Source organism: Balaenoptera ricei, chromosome 5 (genome assembly GCF_028023285.1).
Source record: "Balaenoptera ricei isolate mBalRic1 chromosome 5, mBalRic1.hap2, whole genome shotgun sequence".
Taxonomy (NCBI): domain Eukaryota; kingdom Metazoa; phylum Chordata; class Mammalia; order Artiodactyla; family Balaenopteridae; genus Balaenoptera; species Balaenoptera ricei.
Window position 1 is genome coordinate 42,670,906 of NC_082643.1, and position 24,965 is coordinate 42,695,870.

Sequence of the window (24,965 nt, forward strand, 5' to 3'; positions counted from 1 at the left end):
GTAGTTTTCTGGTGGCATTTTTAGGATTCTCTATGTATAGTATCATGTCATCTGCAAACAGTGACAGTTTTACTTCTTCTTTTCCAATTTGTATTCCTTTTATTTCTTTTTCTTCTCTGATTGCCATGGCTAGGACTTCCAAAACTATGTTGAATAATAGCGGTGAGAGTGGACATCCTTGTCTTGTTCCTGATCTTAGAGGAAATGCTTTCAGTGTTTCACCATTGAGAATGATGTTTGCTATGGGTTTGTCATATATGGTCTTTATTAGGTTGAGGTAGGTTCCCTCTATGCCCACTTTCTGGAGAATTTTTATCATAAATGGGTGTTGAATTTTGTCAAAAGCTTTCTCTGTGTCTATTGAGATGATCATATGGTTTTTATTCTTCAATTTATTAATATGGTGTATCACATTGATTGATTTGTGTATATTGAAGAATCCTTGCATCCCTGGGATAAATCCCACTTGATCGTGGTGTATGATCCTTTTAATGTGTTGTTGGATTCTGTTTGCTAGTATTTTGTTGAGGATTTTTGCATCTATATTCATCAGTGATACTGCTCTGTAATTTTCTTTTTTTGTAGTATCTTTGTCTGGTTTTGGTATCAGGGTGATGGTGGCCTCATAGAATGAGTTTGGGAGTGTGCCTTCCTCTGCAATTTTTTGGAAGAGTTTGAGAAGGATGGGTGTTAGCTCTTCTCTAAATGTTTGATAGAATTCACCTGTGAAGCCATCTGGTCCTGGACTTTTGTTTGTTGGAAGATTTTTAATCACAGTTTCAATTTCATTACTTGTGATTAGTCTGTTCATATTTTCTGTTTCTTCCTGGTTCAGTCTTGGAAGGTTATACCTTTCTAAGAATTTGTCCATTTCTTCCAGGGTGTCCATTTTATTGGCATAGAGTTGCTTGTAGTAGTCTCTTATGATGCTTTGTATTTCTGCGGTGTCTGTTATAACTTCTCCTTTTTCATTTCTAATTTTATTGATTTGAGTCCTCTCCCTCTTTTTCTTGATGAGTCTGGCTAATGGCTTATCAATTTTGTTTATCTTCTCAAAGAACCAGCTTTTAGTTTTATTGATCTTTGCTATTGTTTTCTTTGTTTCTATTTCATTTATTTCCGCTCTGATCTTTATGATTTCTTTCCTTCTGCTAACTTTGGGTTTTGTTTGTTCTTCTTTCTCTAGTTTCTTTAGGTGTAAGGTTAGATTATTTACTTGAGATTTTTCTTGTTTCTTTAGGTAGGCTTGTATAGCTATAAACTTCCCTCTTAGAACTGCTTTTGCTGCATCCCATAGGTTTTGGATCGTCGTGTTTTCATTGTCACTTGTCTCTAGGTATTTTTTGATTTCGTCTTCGATTTCTTCAGTGATCTCTTGGTTATTTAGTAACGTATTGTTTAGTGTCCATGTGTTTGTATTTTTTACGTTTTTTTCCCTGTAATTCATTTCTAATCTCATAGCGTTGTGGTCAGAAAAGATGCTTGATATGATTTGAATTTTCTTAAATTTACTGAGGCTTGATTTGTGACCCAAGATGTGATCTATTCTGGAGAATATTCTGTGCGCACTTGAGAAGAACGTGTAATCTGCTGTTTTTGGATGGAATGTCCTATAAATATCAATTAAATCTATCTGGTCTATTGTGTCATTTAAAGCTTCTGTTTCCTTATTTATTTTCATTTTGGATGATCTGCCCATTGGTGTAAGTGAGGTGTTAAAGTCCCCCACTATTATTGTGTTACTGTCGATTTCCTCTTTTATAGCTGTTAGCAGTTGCCTTATGTATTGAGGTGCTCCTATGTTGGGTGCATATATATTTATAATTGTTATATCTTCTTCTTGGTTTGATCCCTTGATCATTATGTAGTGTCCTTCCTTGTCTCTTGTAACGTTCTTTATTTTAAAGTCAATTTTATCTGATATGAGTATAGCTACTCCAGCTTTCTTTTGATTTCCATTTGCATGGAATATCTTTTTTCATCCCCTCACTTTCAGTCTGTATGTGTCCCTAGGTCTGAAGTGGGTCTCTTGTAGACAGCATATATATGGGTCTTGCTTTTGTATCCATTCAGCAAGCCTGTGTCTTTTGGTTGGAGCATTTAGTCCATTCACGTTTAAGGTAATTATCGATATGTATGTTCCTATGACCATTTTCTTAATCGTTTTTGGTTTGTTTTTGTAGGTCCTTTTCTTCTCTTGTGTTTCCCACTTAGAGAAGTTCCTTTAGCATTTGTTGTAGAGCTGGTTTGGTGGTGCTGAATTCTTTTAGCTTTTGCTTGTCTGTAAAGCTTTTGATTTCTCCATCAAATCTAAATGAGATCCTTGCTGGGTAGAGTAATCTTGGTTGTAGGTTCTTCCCTTTCATCACTTTAAGTATATTATGCCACTCCCTTCTGGCTTGTAGAGTTTCTGCTGAGAAATCAGCTGTTAACCTTATGGGAGTTCCCTTGTATGTTATTTGTCGTTTTTCCCTTGCTGCTTCCAATAATTTTTCTTTGTCTTTAATTTTTTAATTGCTGATTTTTTTTTCCTTGATTCATGTTGAACTGAGTGTAAGCAAGAAAGAATTTTTACTAAGGACTAGATCCTGCCTGTTGGAAAGAAAACACTGCTAACATTGAGAGATTTAGTAAGTCCTTCCTTCTATGAGGAAAATGCAACTTCTGCCAAGTTTGGCTTTTTACAATGGCACAACAGGCTGCCAGGCAGGCAGACTCTAGTGGAGAGCAAATAGAGACAAATTCCACAACTCCAGTTCCAGGGATTGTTATGGAAAAAGAGGAAAGTAAGCTATGTGGAAGAGAAGACAGCCAACAATTCCCAACATGATTTTGTATGTCTCACTAACTCTCATGACAAGCCAATGAAGTATATTTGAAACTTATATGAAGACACAGAAGCCCAGAAACATTAAGAAATTTGACCAAATCTATAGTTAAACAACAGAACTGGGAATTCACTCAGGATTGTCGGGCTCTGCATACCTTTTTCACTCTGTATCATCCTGCCTGGCCCAGGGCACAATCCTCATCTCCTCGCATGTATGCCTCAGTTCCCTTTCCTGCAGAATTTGTGTCTGTCTCCTTCCTTTTCTAACTTGTTTATGGACTGTAGAGCCTAGTACACATGTGCCTGGCACGGAGTTAGTACACAGTGAATATTAGAATAAGTAGATTGGATGGATGGATATGAGTAATGGTTGTTTCCTTTTACTGAAGTCAACTGCAACTCAGACTGCAATCTTAGCTATTCTTTTTTAATATGCTTAAACTCTGGTTAATATGCTTAGCTCAGGGGATGCCATCACAGAGTGACATCTTCATAAAATCTTGTTTGCCCATTAAATCCATGTTTAAAGACATTTTGCTTCATTTATATCAAAAAAAGAAATTACCTGATTTTTAAAAACTATATTAATGAATGTTTATGGTTTTCTTTATAGATCCAACACATGTACCGCTGTGCTCGAGTCCAGGGCCTAGATACCAGTGAAGGGCTACTTCTTTTTGGTAAAGAGCATTTTTATGTGATTGATGGATTTACAATGACAGCAACCAGGGAAATAAGAGATATTGAAACCTTACCTCCAAAGTAAGTAAATGAATGAAGAGACACAAAGTACAGCTATCTTTAGAAAGCAATATATCTACATGGGTTTGTTTGGTTTTTTTCTTTTTTTTTTGGCTGCGTTGGGTCTTCATTGCTGTTCTCAGGCTTTCTTTAGTTGCAGCGAGCGGGAGCTACTCCTTGTTGCGGTGCGCAGGCTTCTCACTGCGGTGGCTTCTCTTGTTGCAGAGCACGGGCTCTAGGTGCACAGGCTTCAGTAGCTGTGGCACGCAGGCTCAGTAGTTGTGGCTCGCAGGCTCTAGAGCACAGGCTCAGTAGTCGTGGCACACGGGCTTAGTTGCTCTGCGGCATGTGGGATCTTCCCAGACCAGGGCTCGAACCCGCGTCCCCTGCTTGGCACATAGATTCTTAACCACTGTGCCACCAGGGAATTCCTACATAGTTTTTCTTAATGCAAAAATTGTGTTTCAAGTAATGTTATCTCTCAGTTTTTGTGCATCCATCATTAAATATTCACCAGAGTAATAGTTATTTCAACGCTATAAGAGACAAATTTGCCTTATTTATCAAAATGAAAACTAAATACAATTTATTGCTATGCATTAATAGCACTAGATATAATACAAGTTCCTTGTATTATAATCTATATATTTATAAAGTTATTCTGAATTTGTAAATTGTTCTTTTTTTCAAATTTCAGTGCAAACACAGTTGTAGAGAAAATGCAGGCGGCTGTATAATACTCTAACAAACGTAAGAGCATCCATGTCCTCTGAGTACCCTAGAAGCAGTGTGACTGAAGCACAGGCAGGAATTAACTGCCTGAGTTTATCCATCTTCCTTTTCTTCTGCCAGCCCTATGATGGACGTGATAGTGGGTAATGGAAAACCCAGAGACAGACAAAGCCCAAAGGGAGATGAAAAAGCTTAAGGCTTAGAAAACACGCTCTTCTCTTCCTTTAACATTTTGAACACCTAACATGCACTGTGAATGTGGACATGGTCATCTTCATTGCTAGGAGATACTTCAAATAATTACTTTCAGTAGCAATCAGGGCCACATTATGACTTTTACGGGCCTCTTCCTACATATAAAGCTATCTAAAATGATGTTTTTCTGACTGTGTTGGTTTAAAGATGAATATATTCATATTATATATTAAAACATTTTCTTCTACCTAAAAGTTCAGTTTTTTCTTTTGATTTTAAAAGAAATTAAAACATTTTCTTGGACCCCCTAAAAGAATATAGACTTTGGCACTTGCCAGCTGTGCCTGATAGATAAGCCCTGACAGCATGAATAGGATTTTTTTTAAGTTATATTCATCAAAGGGGGTTTCTGGTATACTGAGTAGCTACCAAATTATTCTCTTAAAGGTGTGTCTTTTTTGAACTAAATATTCAGATATATCGATTCCTGCTTCTCTTCACATGTTGAAAATAACACACTCTTTATTGAACAGTGAATTTATCTCTTGCTGTGTTTTTATCTCCTTTGTCTGGGCTGCCTATAGTATGCATGAGCCAATTATCCCTAGAGGAGCCAGGCAAGGCCCCAGTCAACTCAAGAGAACATGCAGCATTTTTGCCTATGAAGATATCAAGGAAGTTCATAAAAGGAGGTATCTCCTGCAGGTGGGTTGATTTAGTAGTAATAAACGTTTTGTCAGGTTCCTTTACTTAGAGGATGTATACATGATAGGATCCACATTATTCCTTAGAGTATTAGATTTGGTTGTATGATAGACAAGCTCATGTCACATGAGTGCATAACTTTATAATACATCCCCCTTCTTAAAAAAACAAACAAAAAAATCACAACCTAAAACTGAGTGATATTTTGTTGTCCATCTTTCCCTATAGCTATCCAAATTTATATTATAATTTTCTTTTTACATAAAAATTGCATTCTCACTATAAATTTACAAAATTATAATTTTATAATTATTTTACCATTATTCTGTTAAAAATTTTAGAAACAAATTGAGCAGAACAAACTGGCGCTGTTTATTGTGTAATTTAATCTGCTGGGAATTCATGACTGTAACAATGTTCTTCAGTCAACAGGTTAATTTCTTCAACATTATAGAAATTCATAGTGGAAAAGTTAATATATAACTCTATTTGTGTTTTTTCTTAATGTTTTTCTCTCTGATCATTTCAGCCTATTGCTGTGGAAGTTTTCTCTGGAGATGGACGGAATTACCTCCTTGCTTTTCAAAAAGGAATTAGAAACAAAGTCTATCAAAGGTACTGTTTATTAGGAATACTTCATAATGCTGTCATGGGAAGAAATGGGAGGTAAAGCATTGCCAGTTCAGCTAGTTTTTTAAAAATCTGTTAAATCCATGAATTAACTTCTTTGAAGAAAATGTTTGTTTCATTTTTGCCAGCCTCTTGAAATGTGATTCTTCTTATGCTATTCTATTTTGAAATCACATTTTTCCTTCTGGTAACTTGTAGTAGATATCATCAAAAGCCACCTTAGTGATAAAGTCCCATGTCTCTAAGTATAAAAGGATGATGAAACTGGAGCTTAAAAAAATAATACTTCAGATTCAAAATAGGCTTCTTTCATATTAGCAAAAAGAAGACAGTGTCATACCTTGCTATTGAATGCAGAGCCTGAGTTTCCTTAGAATTTGTATTCATATGAGACTTTTCTGACTTTGGAAGAGAAGTTGGATACCTTCATCCCTGAAAAAGTAGCATAGCCAAGTAAAGCAGTTGATGTAATCTAACCATATTTCATTTTGGGTAAACTGTGTTTAAATTTTATCTTATAAAAGAAAAATAGTATATGTCCATGTGCTTGAAAATACTTCTGTTGGGCATGTGAATAGTAAGGCTTTTATGAACTTATCATAATATAATATGAGAGCCCTCTTATTCTTTGAAGAGTGGTGTAGATCCTGGCAATCTCTCTATTAGGGAAGTTTTGTATTTCAAGTGAGGAATGACTAATACCAAGCAACATTGCTTATCATTGCAGTACAGTAATACTACCTGTGAGCATGAGGGAAATGAGGGAGGGAGGTTCTTCAAATAAAGTGCCTGTGGATGTTGATTGGGAAGAGCTAAGTAAATGACTGAAATTTTAGTTACCTATCTTATGAATTTCTAAAGGTGATATTGTTTTCAGTGTTAGTAAATTATCTGCTCTTCCCAACTAGAAGCTGTGGCAAGGAGATGACATTGTCTTTATCTGAGAAATGTCTGTGTATATGCCAAGTTCAAGGTCCACATTCATTCCAAGAATTTTCCCACAATTCTTTTTTACCCTTAAAAAATGTATGTTGACATTATGAGCAACTCTGGAAATATTTATAATAGTGTCACATAAAGGTTCTTATCATGTATATATTTTCATTTGTTAGAGATGTCTCTGTCCTATCACTTGTTTAGCTGTTAGCACTACTGTCATGTGAATATTTAGCATTTAATCACTCTTTAGGACATCATTAAGTTGACTTAATTCCTGTGAATCAGTGTGTCAGGCTTTTTCTTCAAGTAATGTGGCAGCATATGTAAAAATCCAAAATGACAGATTTTGCTATGGATCTTTATATTTGGCTTTGGAAGCCATCATCCTACCCTTTTTTGTTACAGAATGTTCTAATTATTGTATATTCCCTTTGCCTGCCATTTACTGAGTAGTGGAGGGGTAAATGCAGCAATTAAGATCTAAATGAATCATGCTTTTGTAAGTTCCCATTAGATCCTGACTGAAACGTCATTTCCAATTTTATGCTGTTTTTAAATTTTCCAGGTTTTTGGCTGTAGTGCCATCTCTAACTGACAGTTCAGAGTCTGTGTCTGGGCAGCGACCAAACACAAGCGTGGAGCAGGGGTAGGTTGCTTGCTTCTTGCACATTATAGTTTAATACTGCAGTTTGATCATTTATATCTGGACAGTATTATTTAATATTTTTAATGAATGTTCCCCCACCCCACCCCAACCCCCAGGGGTTTGCAAAAAAAAAATTTAACTACTGAAAACTAGAAAAAAAAAAGAAAATGTATGCATGATCACTCATGTCAGATCAGTGTCAAATTGATCACATTTTGATCAATTCCCTTTAATCTTTTAAGCATGCATATATTCCTATATGCACAATTGAGTCCATACTATAAACACAGATTTTTATTCTGCGTCTTCTATTCAGTCTTATATGTAAATATTTCCTCCTGGTTTAAAAAAATTCTTTAGAAACTTTGCCTTTATTTACTAGCCCTTCATCATATGTAGAAAGCATTCTCTTGTTTTTGGATATTTCATCTTTATCAGGTTTCCCTGTTATAATAATGCAAATGTGATACCTCATTATTTTTTTAGGATAAAATCCCCTTAGTAAAATGGTACGAATTTTAAGACTCTTAATATACCAAACCAACTAGATTTCTATAAAAATTATACACATCTATATTCCACCGATAGTAGATAAGTTTGCTTATCTCAAAAGATACCAGCTTTTTATATTTACTTTTTCATTTTTACCAATTTTTAATGATGCTTTTTTAAATGTGCATTTCTTTTCATATTAGAAATCTTGAGCTCTGTATATATTTGTTAGCCATTTAAAATTATCATTTATGAGTTATCTATAACTTTTGCCCATTTTTTTCCACTGAGTTCTTTATTGGTGGTGGTGGTGGTTTGGTTTTTTTTGTAGTTTTTTTTGTTTGTTTGTTTGTTTTGTTTTTTCAGATATAATTGACATTACATTAGTTTCAGGTGAACAATATAATAATTTACTTTTGTATATATTGTGAAATGACCACCTCAGTAAGTCTAGTTAACATCTCCTCTGAGTCCTTATTATCAATGTGTACAAGATTTTTCGGTAATAGCATATTATCCCTTTGCTTGTCATATTTGTTGTAAATTGCCAAGTTTTTCTCTTGATTTTTTTCTCTTACATTTAAATATAAACTTCTGTTTTTGTGTGTTCAAACCTATCAGTGGTTCCTTTGTGCTCTTTTCAGCTGCTTTTAATCTTAGGAAGTCTTTTGGATGATACAGCCATTTCAAGAATCTGTATACCCAGCTTCATTTTCAGGCACTCAGGAACTGGTAGCCCTTTATAATCCATGAGAAAAGAAGCAGTAGACAGCAGAAGCAAGAAGAACTACAATCCTGCAGCCTGTGGAAAGAAAACCACATTCACAGAAAGATAGACAAAATGAAAAGTCAGAGGACTATGTGCCACATGAAGGAACAAGATCAAACCCCAGAAAAACAACTAAATGAAGTGGAGATAGGCAACCTTCCAGAAAAAGAATTCAGAATAATGATAGTGAAGATGATCCAGGACCTCGGAAAAAGAATGGCAGCAAAGATCGAGAAGATGCAAGAAATGTTTAACAAAGACCTAGAAGAATTAAAGAACAGACAAGCAGAGATGAACAATACAATAACACTAGAAGTAATCAATAGCAGAATAACTGAGGCAGAAGAATGGATAAGTGACCTGGAAGACAGAACGGTGGAACACACTGCCATGGAACAGAATAAAGGGAAAAGAATGAAAAGAAATGAAGACAGCCTAAGAGACCTCTGGGACAGCATTAAATGCATCAACATTTGCGTTATAGGTATCCCAGAAGGAGAAGAGAGAGAGAAAGGAACCAAGAAAATATTTGAAGAGATTATAGTCGAAAACTTCCCAAACTTGGGCAAGAAAATAGCCACCCAAATCTAGGAAGCGCAGAGAGTCCCAGGCAGGATAAACCCAAGGAAAAACACACCAAGACACATAGTAATCAAATTGACAAAAATTAAAGACAAAGAAAAATTATTAAAAGCAACAAGGGAAAAACGACAAATAACATACAAGGGAACTCCCATAAGGTTAACAGCTGACTTCTCAGCAGAAACTCTACAAGCCACAAGGGAGTGGCACGATATATTTAAAGTGATGAAAGGGAAGAACCTACAACCAAGATTACTCTACCCAGCAAGGATCTCATTTAGATTTGATGGAGAAATCAAAAACTTTACAGACAAGCAAAAGCTAAGAGAATTCAGCACCACCAAACCAACTCTATAACAAATGCTAAAGGGACTTCTCTAAGTGGGAAAAACAAGAGAAGGAAAGGACCTACAAAAACAAACCCAAAACAATTAAGAAAATGGTCATAGGAACATACATATCGATAATTACCTTAAATGTGAATGGATTAAATGCTTCAACCAAAAGACACAGGCTCGCTGAATGGATACAAAAGCAAGACCCATATATATGCTGTCTATAAGAGACCCACTTCAGACCTAGGGACACATACAGACTGAAAGTGAGGGGATGGAAAAAGATATTCCATGCAAATGGAAATCAAAAGAAAGCTGGAGTAGCAATACTCATATCAGATAAAATAGACTTTAAAATAATGTTACAAGAGACAAGGAAGGACACTACATAATGATCAAGGGATCAATCCAAGAAGAAGATGTAACATTATAAATATATATGCACCCAACATAGGAGTACCTCAATACATAAGGCAAATGCTAACAGCTATAAAAGAGGAAATTGACAGAAACACAATAATAGTGGGGGACTTTAACACCTCACTTACACCAATGGACAGATCATCCAGACAGAAAGTTAATAAGGAAACACAAGTTTTAAATGACACAACAGACCAGATGGATTTAACTGATATTTATAGGACATTCCATCCGAAAACAGCAGATTACACTTTCTTCTCAAGTGCACACGGAACATTCTCCAGGATAGATCACATCTTGGGTCACAAATCAAGCCTCAGTAAATTTAAGAAAATTGAAATCATATCAAACATCTTTTCTGACCACAACGCTATGAGATTAGAAATAAATTACAGGGAAAAAACACAAACAACACAAACACATGGAGGCTAAACAATACATTACTAAATAACCAAGAGATCACTGAAGAAATCAAAGAGGAAATCAAAAAATACCTGGAGTCCACTGACAACAAAAACACGATGATCCAAAACCTATGGGATGCAGCAAAAGCAGTTCTAAGAGGGTAGTTTATAGCAATACAGTCCTACCTCAAGAAACAAGAAATATCTCAAATAAACAATCTAACCTTACACCTAAAGGAACTAGAGAAAAAAGAACAAACGAAACCCAAAGTTACCAGAAGGAAAGAAATCATAAAGATCAGAGCAGAAATAAATGAAATAGAAACAAAGAAAACAATAGCAAAGATCAATAAAACTAAAAGCTGGTTCTTTGAGAAGATAAACAAAATTGATAAACCTTTAGCCGGACTCATCAGGAAAAAGAGGGAGAGGACTCAAATCAATAAAATTAGAAATGAAAAAGGAAAAGTTACAACGGACACCGCAGAAATACAAAGCATCATAAGAGACTACTGCAAGCAAGTCTATGCTAATAAAATGGACAACCTGGAAGAAATGGACAAATTCTTAGAAAGGTATAACCTTCCGAGACTGAACCAGGAAGAAATAGAAAATATGAGCTGACCAATCACAAGTAATGAAATTGAAACTGTGATTAAAAATCTTCCAACAAACAAAAGTCCGGGACCAGATGGCTTCACAGGTGAATTCTGTCAATTATTTAGAGAAGAGCTAACACCCATCCTTCTCAAACTCTTCCAAAAAATTGCAGAGGAAGGCACACTCCCAAACTCATTCTATGAGGCCACCATCACCCTGATACCAAAACCAGACAAAGATACTACAAAAAAAGAAAACTACAGACCAATATCACTGATGAATATAGATGCAAAAATCCTCAACAAAATACTAGTAAACAGAATCCAACAACACATTAAAAGGATCATACACCATGATCAAGTGGGATTTATCCCAGGGATGTGAGAATTCTTCAGTATATGCAAATCAATCAATGTGATACACTGTATTTACAAATTGAAGAATAAAAACCATATGATCATCTCAATAGACACAGAGAAAGCTTTTGACAAAATTCAACACTCATTTATGATAAAAACTCTCCAGAAAGTGGGCATAGAGGGAACCTACCTCAACCTAATAAAGGCCATATATGACAAACCCACAGCAAACATCATTCTCAATGGTGAAAAACTGAAAGCATTTCCTCTAAGATCAGGCATAAGACAAGGAAGTCCACTCTCACCACTGTTATTTAACATCGTTTTGGAATTCCTAGCCATGGCAATCAGAAGAAAAAGAAATTAAAGGAATACAAATTGGAAAAGAAGAAGTAAAACTGTCACTGTTTGCAGATGACATGAAAATACATACATACATAGAGAATCCTAAAGATGCCACCAGAAAACTACTAGAGCTAATCAATGAATTTGGTAAAGTAGCAGGATACAAAATTAATGTGCAGAAATCTCTTGCATTCCTATACACTTAACAACAAAAGATCAGAAAGAGAAATTAAGGAAACAATCCCATTTACCACTGCAACAAAAAGAATAAAATACCTAGGAATAAACCTACCTAAGGAGGTAAAAGACCTGTACTCAGAAAACTATAAGACTCTGATGAAAGAAATCAAAGATGACACCAACAGATGGAGAGATATACCATGTTCTTGGATTGGAAGAATCAACATTGTGAAAATAACTATACTACCCAAAGCAATCTGCAGATACAGTGCAATCCCTATCAAGCTACCAATGGCATTTTTCACAGAACTAGAACAAAAAAATTCACAATTTGTATGGAAACAAAAAGATCCTGAATAGCCAAAGCAATCTTGAGAAAGCAAAACAGAGCTGGAGGAATCAGGCTCCCTGACCTCAGAGTATACTACAAAGCCACAGTAATCAAGACAGTATGGTACTGGCACAAAAACAGAAATATAGATCAATGGAACAGGATAAAAAGCCCAGAGATAAACCCATGCACATACAGTCACCTTATCTTTGATAGAAGAGGCAAGAATATATATAATGGAGAAAAGACAGCCTCTTCAATAAGTGGTGCTGGGAAAATTGGACAGCTACATGTAAAAGAATGAAATTAGAACACTCCCTAACACCATACACAAAAATAAACTCAAAATGGATTAAAGACCTAAATGTAAGACTATACAGTATAAAACTCTTAGAGGAAAACATAGGAAGAACACTCTTTGACATAAATCACAGCAAGATCTTTTTTGACCCACCTCCTAGAGTAATGGAAATAAAAACAAAAATAAACAAATGGGACCTAATGAAACTTAAAAGCTTTTGTACAGCAAAGGAAACTGTAAACAAGACGAAAAGACAACACTTAGATTGGGAGAAAATATTTACAAAGAAATCAGCAGACAAAGGATTAATCTCCAAAATATATAAGCAGCTCATGCAGCTCAATATTAAAAAAACAAACAACCCAATCAAAAAATTGGGCAGAAGACCTAAATAGACATTTCTCCAAAGAAGACATACAGATGGCCAACAGACAGACACATGAAAAGCTGCTCAACATCACTAATTATTAGAGAAATGCAAATCAAAACTACAATGAGGTATCACCTCACACCAGTTAGAATGGGCATCATCAGAAAATCTACAAACAAGAAAAGCTGCAGAGGGTGTGGAGAAAACGGAACCCTCTTGCACTGTTGGTGGGAATGTAAATTGATACAGCCACTATGGAGAACAGTATGGAGGTTCTTTAAAAAACTGAAAATAAGGGCTGCCCTGGTGGCGCAGTGGTTGAGAGTCCGCCTGCCAATGCAGGGGACACAGGTTCGAGCCCTGGTCTGGGAAGATCCCACATGCCGCAGAGCAACTAAGCCCGTGTGCCACAACTACTGAGCCTGCGCGTCTGGAGCCCGTGCTCCGCAACAAGGGAGGCCGTGATAGTGAGAGGCCCGCGCACCGCGATGAAGAGTGGCCCCTGCTTGCCGCAACTGGAGAGGGCCCTCGTGCAGAGACGAAGACCCAACACAGCCAAAAATTAATTAATTAATTAATTAATTAATTTTTTTTAAGAAAGGTGGTTGAAGGTAGGACAGCTAAAAAAAAAAAAACTGAAAATAGAACTACCATATGACCCAGCAATCCCACTACTGGGCATATACCCAGAGAAAACCATAATTCAAAAAGACACATGCACCCCAATGTTCATTGCAGCACTATTTACAATAGCCAGGTCATGGAAGCAACCTAAATGCCCATCAACAGACGAATGGATAAAGAAACGTGGTACGTATATACAGTGGAATATTACTCAGCCATAAAAAGAAACGAAATTGGGTCATTTGTAGAGACGTGGATGGACCTAGAGACGGTCATACAGAGTGAAGTAAGTCAGAAGAGAAAAACAAATATTGTATATTAACGCATATATGTGGAATCTAGAAAAATGGTACAGATGAACCAGTTTGCAAAGCAGACATAGAGACACAGATGTAGGGAACAAACATATGGACACCAAGAGGGCAGAGCAGGGGCGGGGGGGGGGAATGAATTGGGAGATTGGGATGGACATATATACACTAATATGTATAAAATAGATAACTAATAAGAACCTGCTGTATAAAAAATAAAATTCAAGAAAAAAAGAAGCAGTGCTTTGGGGCTACAAATTAATTATTACAACATGCAGGAATATAACTTAAAACTTCTGGGGATTCTGTAATTTGTAAATAAAATTTTATTTCAATCTGTATGTGTCTAAATATGTTAATTTGTGTATTTCTCTTTAACTTACTGCTTTTATTTTTCTTTAGCTGAGATTTACAAATGCTGCTTATGTGCTTTTGTTAACCTCAGAAACATGTTCTATTCCTAATCATTTGTGTTGCTGTTAAGATAAATATAGGAAGTGAAAGGCTCCCTTAAAGCATACTAAGCCTTTTTTCTACTTGTAAGCAAATTGCTAGTACTTTTTCCTGCCTAGATAATCTTCAGCTTGCTATTTCATTGTTCTTACTACTGTCTGTGCTGAGTTGGCAGTTCTTGAAGAACTGTTGAAAACTCAAAGGCAAGAAATAGAAATTTATTCCCAACTTTAATCTTCTTTTCAATTGTTCCCTTTCCTACAAAGTTGAGAAATGATCATAGCTCTTTTTCCAGGGAGAGTACCCTATACGTTCAATTTGCCTGAAGGGAAGAATTTATCTGGAAGTGAAAAGTGGTATCTGTACCCTTGACCTAGATATGTTTATGAACTAAGGTTTACAAATCTCTTAATTTCCTTTCAGACAATAAAATATATAGTTAAGTGCTTTCCTACTGGTTCAGTGATCAACTCACAGTCTTCAGATTAATAATTATCAATAGTATAACCTTAAGGTTTTATAGCATTCTAGAAAATCTGCTATAGAAAAAATTCTATAATATAATTTTCTGAACAGCAATGACTTTCCTGTCATAAAATATTTATATTTTCATTCACTTTTTCAACATCTCTTTTCGGAAATGTACTGTGCACCTACTATGTACAAAATATTGTATACTCTTATCAGTTATTCCAACTTAATGTCTTTAGATCAGTTTATATAGAAATTATTGTAAAGGTTAGAAAGTTGAACTAGATCAATGTTTTTCAGACTCATTTTCTATAACCCACAGTAAAAAATACTACATTGCATCCCAAGTCACACAAACTTAGTTACAAATACTACAATAAAATTCACAGAAAATACTTTTCCTTCCTGTATGTAGTGCCTTCCGATGTTCTCTATTTTCTTCAATTTGATTGTTATTTCATAATTCAAAATGCTGATCACAACCCCCTAAACTGATTTCATGACCCACTAATAGGTTGTCCTCCATAGTTTGAAAAATTCGTGGACCATTGACTTAAAATTTTCAGCTTTGTAATTACACAGATTTTTAAAGTTATGTTGCCTACAATTTATTATTTATCATTTTTAGATCTGGGTTGCTTAGCACTCTGGTTGGAGAGAAGTCTGTGACTCAGAGATGGGAGGTAAGTTCAATGAAAATGTAAGCTTCCTTCGTAATTTGTAGCTAGAAGGTATAAGTCATACAGTTAAAAGTACTTTGATAATTTATAAAATATATACCATAGAAAAAAGTTTTGTTTTTGTTTTTAGGGGAAAAAAATGCTTTATTGTTCTGAAATCTGCAAGAAACTGTCCTTTACCTCATTTTGCATATAAATTTTTTAAATTGAATGTAGCAGAAATAATTGATTGCTTTAAAATGAATCTATTTATCTTTCCCAAGAGAGGTGAAATCAGCAACTTTCAGTATTTGATGCACTTGAACACTTTGGCTGGCAGATCATATAATGACCTCATGCAGTATCCTGTCTTCCCCTGGATCCTTGCAGATTACGACTCAGAGGTAAATTTCAAATCATTTTGTGAAAGTGGAACACATTCTCGAAAGTAATTAAAAGATACTGCAGTGGCTCAAATGATTTATATGCTTTATAGTTTAAGTTCTCAACGGGCACTTACTCCCAAGAAGATGAGAAGAGCTTTAGCTTAGACTTGTACAAAGTTTGGATACTTGATGAACTTCTTGGATTCACGATATCTATTGAATTTCCTAAAGTGCTAATAAATTTGTATCCACTGGAGGATGTCACTGTCCTCTACACAGCAGCCAGCAGGAACAAATCTAATTGAGTCGTTCCTCTGTTTTAAATTATTGCATAAATCATCCTCACAATTTGGAGAGAATCTTAAAACCTCACTATAGCACCCTTCACAAAGTAGCTGATACGTAGATATCCCTCCTGTTCTTCGAGGACCGCTGTCCTGGGCTACCCCGTTCTCTCTCAGCAGCTCTGCGTGTGCTGCTCTCCCCGCTTGCACTTCTCCCCATGCCCGTGCACATCTTCTCTCCCGCTGACAGGTTCCTCTGGCTAGCTGTATTTCATCCTCCAGGACACACTCCAGTATACCTCCAGGGAGCCTTGTGTCCTTTCTCTCCTCTTCCTTCTTCCTCTCTTCCCACACTGCCTTGTAGCTGTATCATGCTGCTTTCTTTTACAGCATGTTGTAGTCATGATTTTTGTCTGACCGTACTCAACTGTGAGGTCCTTAAAAACAAAGACTATCTTAACATAGCTCTTAAGTCCCAACCTCTAGAGCAGGGGTCCCCAACCCCCAGGATCTGATGCCCAATGATCTGAGGTGGAGCTGATGTAATAATAATAGAAGTAAAGTGCACAATAAATGTAATGCGCTTGAATCATCCCAAAACCATCCTCCCACCCCCGGTCCTTGGAAAAATTGTCTTCCATGAAAACGGTCCCTGGTGCCAAAAAGGTTGGGGACCGCTGCTCTAGAGCAATGCCCAGTACTTAGTAAATACTTTAATCTTTGTTGAAATAACCAAAAAAAGTATAAATGAGGTATTTTGCATGTGGATTTTCAGAGGACAAATACTAACGACTTATATTGGTAAATGTGGATCAGTTTCTCCTGTTCAAGACTTTTAAAATATAAGTTGGCAAAATTGGTGGGCCATGATGCCCTGTAAAAAGGACACAAATTACGTATCCCATGGGTATGTACTTCAAATTTCTACTTTTAAAACCCTCAGGAGGTAAATTTTGGTTTCCTTTTAAATACATGAATTAGGTCAGCTAGAAATGAGCTTTTAAAATAATCTCTGGTAGACTGAAAGAATCCATCTCATTTGGAAGTCACTTGATCTGGTATGATGTTGTCTTTTGGAGGTGAACAAATTACTGAGTGCTCTAGTTTATTTCACTTCCCTTTCACCTCTAGGAAGAAAATGCTCAGAAGTGAAGTTGGAGTGAAATGGGGGAGAGGGGAAGAGAACAAAAAGGAGATTTGATCCTCCAGTTATGTGGGTGACAGAGGATAACGATGAATTGGAGCTTTTGTGTCCACAGTCTCCTGCTGTGCCCTTGCCAAGACTGGGAAGGGTTTTCCCTCTTATTCCTCATCTCCAAACCTGGATCCTGAGTGCCTTCCTCTGTGAACACTTAATTTCCAAAACAGTTGTCTTCAAGCCGAACCAATTAACAAACTGCCATGTGCCCGTCTGTAAAATATGGATAACCAGTAGGTGCATGGCATTGTCTTGGAGTCCAGTTCTGCTGGTGTGACCCCATAGATACTAGCACATTTACAGATCATCATTGCTGTAGCCATTGTGTCTACTACATTGGTGAGAATAGAGGATGTATAGTAATTTGGAATTGGGTTTCGTTTTGTATTTTAGGAGGTAGATCTTACTAATCCCAAGACATTTAGAAACCTGGCTAAGCCAATGGGAGCACAGACAGATGAACGATTAGCTCAGTATAAGAAGCGATATAAAGACTGGGAAGATCCTAATGGTAAGTAACTTTTCTTGTCATGGGACTTTGTACCCAAGTTTCAAAAGTAAGCCATTATTTAGTGGTCTGACACCCTTCCGTCTTTCCCCAGATTGCTTATATATCATTATATCTATATATGTTGCATATGCACACTTATACACAACTATCAGAGTAGAAGAATGAGGTTTTGCATGCCAACTGATGGCCATGCTTAGAAGGCATTTTTTAGGTAGCTTGTCAGGTACTGGCAGAAAGCGAAGTATGTCTGCTTTGTCTAGGGTAGAAACTTCCCATCATAATATGCCATTATCTCTAATCGTGTTTAGGCCAGAAACTAAACTTTCCTTTATTGACTCTTAAATTTTTTTATTGAAGTATAGTTGATTTACAGTGTTTCAGGTGTACAGCAAAGTGATTCAGTCATTCAGTTTTTTCAGACTATTTTCCATTATAGGTTCTTTTAATTTTATTGAGGCACTTTTTAGAACCCTTTTGCATTAAAAAATTATAGTTGACTACCTTCTAAAATACTACAGTTTACCTACTTATGTTTTTTTATGTTTAATGTTTATCATGTATCCCCTTCAAACAGGCAAAACAAACAAAAGAGAAAAAAACTAAGACTAACTATATTCCCTGTGTGGAATCCTTTCTTTTTCCTGCAAGGAGGATATGTAGTAAAAATTGCATAATATTCGAAGACAACAATTTAGAGAAATTTATACTATTGCAAAGCCAGAACCTAATAAAAAGTCGCTGTATGTCAATATCTTGCTTTAGTCAAAGATGGTTTGCTATTAAGGATTACCTGTTACAGTTAGCCTCAAAACATGAATTGCTAGATGTGCTCAGTTTGGGGGAAAGGCACAGAATTATACTAAACTGGATAACTGCCAAATATATAAGTGAGAGGTTACAGTGTCATCATAAAGTTTTCATGCTGCAAATGCCAGTGCTAATTGCACTTAGTGTCACAGTTACCACATACGATAGCATTTTCAAGTCTATTGATGAATGCCAATTTTATTTTTCATATTACTCTTTCATTTTCAATTATGCTTTAATTTTCTTGGCAAGGAGAAACTCCAGCCTACCACTATGGGACCCACTATTCATCTGCAATGATTGTGGCTTCGTACCTAGTAAGGATGGAGCCCTTCACACAGATATTCCTAAGGCTACAGGTAAAACTCTTAAGTTTAGAATTTTTGCATTTTATTCAAGCCTTTTATTTAAGATTGTTGCTTTTTTCTTTAATGTTGTTATCTTGCCTGACAAGAAGCCCTGTGAAGTTTTTAGTCACAAAAGTAATCAAAACATAGTGAAAGTGGAATTTCATTGGACCAAAATTGATAAATAAACTAGAATTTGTTTACACTAAACAAGTGCCAGGGTCCTTTAGTCAAATAAGCAAGTAGCATATGCTTTCCAGCCAGGTGTATGGAATTCAGCCTTAACTGGTTGAATTCAGCAAACATTTAAAAAAGAGTAATACTGTCTAACTCATTTGCTGTCTTCCGTATTATAATTGCCTTTCTCCACATTCTCTTTCATTTATTCAGCAAATATTTATTGAATACTTACTGTATTATAGGCACTGGTCTAGGTGCTTAGAGATATCAGTGAATAAAGACAAAAGTCCTGCCTTATGGAATTTATATATTTTAGTTGAGGGAGACAGACAAACATCAATAAGTATATTGTTAAATGTTTTAGAATGTGATAAGTGCTATCAGAAAAATGTAGATCAGGGAAACGGAAAGGGAAGTACGGGAATGGGAGGTGGAGGAGGACATGATGGTCAGAGTAGGTCTCCTTGAAAAGGTGATATCTGAACAGAAACTTGAAGGAGGTGAGGGAGTTACTGGTGCAGCTATCTGGAGAAAGTATGTTCCAGGCAGAGAGAATGGCCTGTGAGGGGCCCTGAGTCAGGCATATCCCTGAGTTGCTTGAGGAACAGCAAGGAAGCCAGTATGTCTGGAGCAGAGTGACTGCAGGGGAAAGCAATAGGGGATGAGGTCAGAGAGGTAGCAGGGGCCAGATGGTGGTAGGCCTTGGTGGCCATTGTATGGACTTCAGCATTTTCACACAGTGAACTTCATTGTAAAGAAAAACACACTCAAACACAGCATAGGGAGTTTGATTGAGGAAGGGAGTGGCGTTATCTGTGAGGCTGTGTAAGCAAAAGAAATCCCTTTTCTATTTAAATTTGTTTTATCAATCTATAACTTTTTGATCACCTTCCAAGTTCTCCACTTAATTCTCATTGGTGTGAGAACCTGAATGTCATGTTAATTTACAAAATTAGTCAAATACATGTATAAACTGAATATTTCCAACTGTAGATGGCTACATTAGAATCTTTTCTTTTAGGAGAGCATTATCAAACAATGGAGGAACTCCTCTATTTCCTTATAGTCTTGCCCTCTCTAAAAACTGATCTTTTTTTTAAATGACTTTTTAAAGTCTTCGTACTTGGATTTCACTTTGATACAAAGCAAGAGCACCCTTGGTAAGGAGTACCCCGAAAAGAATTAGATTAATTTTCTTTCTGTGATTATTTAAAATTTTGTGTATTTAACGTAGGATGATGGGAAATTGAATTGTCGCCAAACACATTTACTTGGGTTTCAAGCCCTTGAGCTTGGAAGCTGTGAGGTGGGAGTGGTTCTCTAACAGAAAGGTGCCTTCTCGTTCTGCCCACAGGGAGGCCACTTTGACCTGGCTGACCGGATGTTTCACAGTGTACGCGAGGCCTGGTATTCAGCATCAAAGCACAACATGGCAGATGTAAAGGAACTTATCCCAGAATTTTTTTACTTACCAGAATTCCTGTTCAATTCCAACAACTTTGATCTGGGTATGTAGCACGATGGCACTATCTTAGGGTCATTAGCCAGGAAAAGACCAACAGAAATAAGTCAGTTTTCTGATGATTGTCTGTAGTACACACTGACAAGAAAAGATTTTGTTTCCAGACCAAGCTTGGATCCACTCACCTAACATGCAGCAAAGCCAATCTACTGACACTGGGTCGGTCATGGTGAAGGGAAAGCACAGCACTTATTGCAGGGCCAAGCAAGGAGAATGGGCAGCTCATACTGAAAAGGCCTGAACTCCCCAGTGATGGCTTTCAGAGGAAGGTTTTTAAAGAGTGTGAGGGAGAGGGTCACACGATATGCATTCAGCTTGTGCACAAGTCTACGAGTGGTTGACGGTGAGGGTAACAGGGTGATGTTTCGGGAATATCAGTCATCAGCCTTCTGGTTCCAACTGGTCTGGGGTCTGTGTGCTGGTGGTCAGCATGTAGTTAACTTCGTCCACCTGGTGGGGGTTTTAGTATCTGCAAAACAGCTCAAGGACATGGCTCAGGTTATTGTCTATAGCCCTTGAGGAGGAACTAAAGGTCCTTGGCTTTGCTTTATTGCTAAACTAATATTATTTTGTCTTGCTTGAGTGTTTTCCTTTGTTTCTGCATTTTCTTACTTCTCTGATTAAATTTACGCTTTGGAACTTGGGGTAGACCTAGGAAGCTAAAGCTTTTCTGCAAACAAGAGGCAGGGGACATGTTGGGGGTCAGGGGGGTATTGTTCTTGGGAAGGCCTTGCAGGTTCCTGCTTGGTTTCTATTTCCTTGTGAGTTTAGCTGCTGCTAATTACAACTGGATGTATGAGAGTAAATATAACAAAGGAAAATAGATTTATGCCCCCAAATAAGCTGTTTCAAACCTATAGTTTTGGGAAAATTTAAGAATTAACAGATTACATCTAATGGTCAGAATATCATCATTTATTTCAGTGAAAACAAAGGTGAGGTGAAATTTTGTTTGAAAATTAATATGATTGAAACTCACAGCCAAGAGTGGCATATCCAAATTTTTCATGTATTGTTTAAATCTTTTGTATTGCCTGAGGCATTCTCAGCTTACATGCTAATAAAATTTAAAGTTAGAATTTCAGAATAACTTTAGGTAAATCCCTTTCTTCTTCCTGTTAGGGCACTATTTTCTAGAAAAACAGAACCAAATCAACACTTATAAAAAGGAGAGAAATTTCCTTGGTGCTCTGCTCTCTTTATATTGTCCAGCAGTTTCAGGAAGTAGATTTGACTTTGGCTACAGTTTCTTGGAACACAGTTTGCTGATCTATGTTTCTGAATATTTATTTTTACGACATATCAAAATTCCGTTGTTTCACTTTAGAATATTAGTGCCAGATATTGTTCTGTTTTCATACTTTTTTCATGCCCTGTATCATACTGTATTTAAGAGTTCAACATATAAACCATTACTATACTACCTCATAAAATCATTAATGGAAAATTCAGGGAATATTCATATCCAATATATTTGAGTGTTTTTTCTTTGTAATATAATTTTTATTAATTGTTCATCAGCAGCTTGAACCTTGTGAAATTGTAGCTCTAGGTGCAATAGGAAAGGCAGTAAGACTCTCAATAGCCCCAGCAAAAGGCCTGAAATTGAGTCTCATTACCTCTGATTGGGCTTGGAGCTCACCCTTGAGCAGCTAAAGACATCAAGTTCTAGCACTTAGAGTCGGAGGGAGTAGCAGTTCCTCAAAGAAATAGAGTAGATGGTGAACAGGGAAAAACAACAAATGTGTGCACAGCATTTGAATATGAATGCACGTTAGTGTTTTATTATGTTCACTTATAATTCACCTTTAGAGAATGCTACTCTCTTCCCTAGGGACACCACTTTCAAAGAGACAGATACGGAGAGGTGCAGAAAGAGATACCCCCAATATTCCAGAAACACTCAGTCCGTTATAATAATCTATGTCACAGAAATGTTCTAGCCAGACTACTTACAAACCCAACCAAATCATCTATTTTTAAATAAGTAAATAAAAGAAAGGTCATGTATGTTTGTCATGCTCACCTTCATAACAAATCATCTTCCCTCCTTGAAATCACACACTTTAAAAAACACTATTTGCATGTAAGAGCTAAAGCTATAAAACTCTTAAAAGAAAACATAGGAGTAAATCTTCATGATCTTGGATTTGGATCAACAGCATAAGCAAAAGCAACAAAAAAAGATAAATTGGACTTTATCAAAATTTAAAGCTTCTGCATCCAAGGGCATTATGAAGAAAACCTACGGAATGAGAGAAAATATTTGCAAATAATGTATCTTATAAGGGTCTAGTATTCAGAATATAAAGAACTCTTACAGCTTAACAGCAATAGGATAAGCAACCCAGTTAAAGGGGCAAAAGACCTGAATAGACATTTCTCCAAAGAGGTTATACAAATGGCCAATAAGCATATGAAAAGATCGTTAGTCATTAAGGAAATGCAAGTCAAAACCACAGTGAGGTACCACTTCACACTTCACATTCGCTAGGGTGGCTGTGATGAAAAAAAAAAGCACACAAACAGAAGATGACAAGGGCTAGTGAGGATATGGAGAAAGTAGAACCTTTATATGTTTCTGGTCAGAATGTAAAATGGTTCTGCACTGTGGGAAGCAGTTTGGTAGGAAATGTTGAATTGCCATATGACCAAGCAATTCCACTCCAAGAACTGTCCAAAAGAACTGAAAACAGGGACTTAAACAAAGACCTGTACATGCACATTCATTGCAGCATTATTCGCAATAGCCATATGGTAGAAACAGCCCACATACCTATCAATGGATAAACAAATTGTGGAATATACATATAATGGAATATTATTCAGCCATAAAATGGTATGAAATAATGATAAATGCTACAACATGGATGAACCTCAAAAACATTGCACCAAGTAAAAGAAGCCAGACACAAAAGGTCACATAATGTATGATTTCCACTTACATGGAATGTCCAGAATAGGTAAATCTAGAGAGACAGAACACAGATTGGTGGTTACCAGGGGATGGGAGTAGGGGTGGGGAGGAATGGGGAACAACTGTTTGATTCGTTTAAGATTTCTTTCTGAGATGATGAAAATGTTTTAGGACTAGATAGAAGTGGTAGTTGCACAATATTGTGAACGTACGAAATGCCACTGAATTGTTCACTTTAAAATGGTTGATTTTATGTTATGTGAATTTTACCTCAATATAAAGAAAATCAGACAAAACACTGTTGGTCTCTCCACCCAGAAAAGATGGTAAATGATATAAAAGAAAGAGCACTTAGGTTTTTTCCCCTGGCTCTGGAACAATTAGGTTTTTTTGTCTGGTCTTATCTTTGTACCCTTGGATATACATGGAGGGGAACTGCAGAGTATCAGAATCAGACCAAGACTTTTCTACAGACCGTTCCCTTTAAATGACATTTTAAAATTATAGATAGTGCTGATAAAATAAAATTATATCACACAGTATTTAGGGATTATGAGCAAAATTTTGAAAAGTAGATTATATCTCAAGTAGCCTGGGGATTATTATTTGCTTCTTCTTATCAAAAAAATTATTACTTGCTTCTTATTCTTATTAGGCCTAGAGGGCATTTCAAGGAAGGTGGGGTAAGGGCCTGAGAGAGGGGGGAGGGGCTGTAATAATTGATTGTTTTATTTTTTTCTTAAGTTATATGGTAATTTTTCCAACTAAGTCAAGACATTCCTTTAAACAATAAACTGATTTTTGTATCTCTCACATTTTTATATCACATTGTACAGAAGCCGTCAAATTGCAATGATGAAAACAAGATTATTTCTAAAGGAAATATTTTTACTGGCCCTTACTTGGAAACTGCCTTTTGTGTTCTAAAATGTGAACAATTATACTTCCCTATGAAGATTTATAATTCAGCTTTTTATCTAACCAACTGCCATTAAGCTAATGAGTCAACATTATTTATAGAGTCATTTTTTACAGTGATGGTCTGATTTGTGCCTAGGAAAACTCTGTAAGCTAAAGTTAACTTTTTGATGTTATTTCGAAAAGAAGAAAAAAGCCTATTTCCTCAGATGCCAGTCCCATTTAATGTGTTTTGTTGTCAATAGATTTCATAGCAAAGGGTTTCTTTAATATTTTAGAGATTATCTGGCTATGATTTAAATAACAGTTTACATGGAATAAATTACTTTGTTATAAATTATTAAGACTCCCTCCGCCAGGTAGCCACATAGTCTTTCCAAAATTTTTTTTCTGTTAAATGATATAACGCCAAAAGTTATATTGTTTCAGATTTTATTTTATTTTTTTAATGAGAATCCTTACAGCAAAATA

General features: G+C 36.2%; 1 protein-coding gene across 9 annotated transcripts in view; it reads left to right on the forward strand.

Moving 5' to 3' along the window:
- Positions 1–24,965, forward strand: part of WDFY3 (WD repeat and FYVE domain containing 3) — a 273,474-nt gene that overhangs the window by 226,306 nt on the left and 22,203 nt on the right. For all 9 annotated transcript variants that reach the window (XM_059922695.1, XM_059922700.1, XM_059922696.1 and 6 more), the window contains 9 exons: positions 3,444–3,592; positions 5,083–5,203; positions 5,733–5,818; positions 7,338–7,418; positions 15,394–15,448; positions 15,709–15,828; positions 17,686–17,803; positions 18,863–18,969; positions 20,492–20,645. In XM_059922695.1, coding sequence (XP_059778678.1) covers positions 3,444–3,592; positions 5,083–5,203; positions 5,733–5,818; positions 7,338–7,418; positions 15,394–15,448; positions 15,709–15,828; positions 17,686–17,803; positions 18,863–18,969; positions 20,492–20,645 — 991 coding nt within the window. The remainder of the gene's footprint in view (positions 1–3,443; positions 3,593–5,082; positions 5,204–5,732; positions 5,819–7,337; positions 7,419–15,393; positions 15,449–15,708; positions 15,829–17,685; positions 17,804–18,862; positions 18,970–20,491; positions 20,646–24,965) is intronic.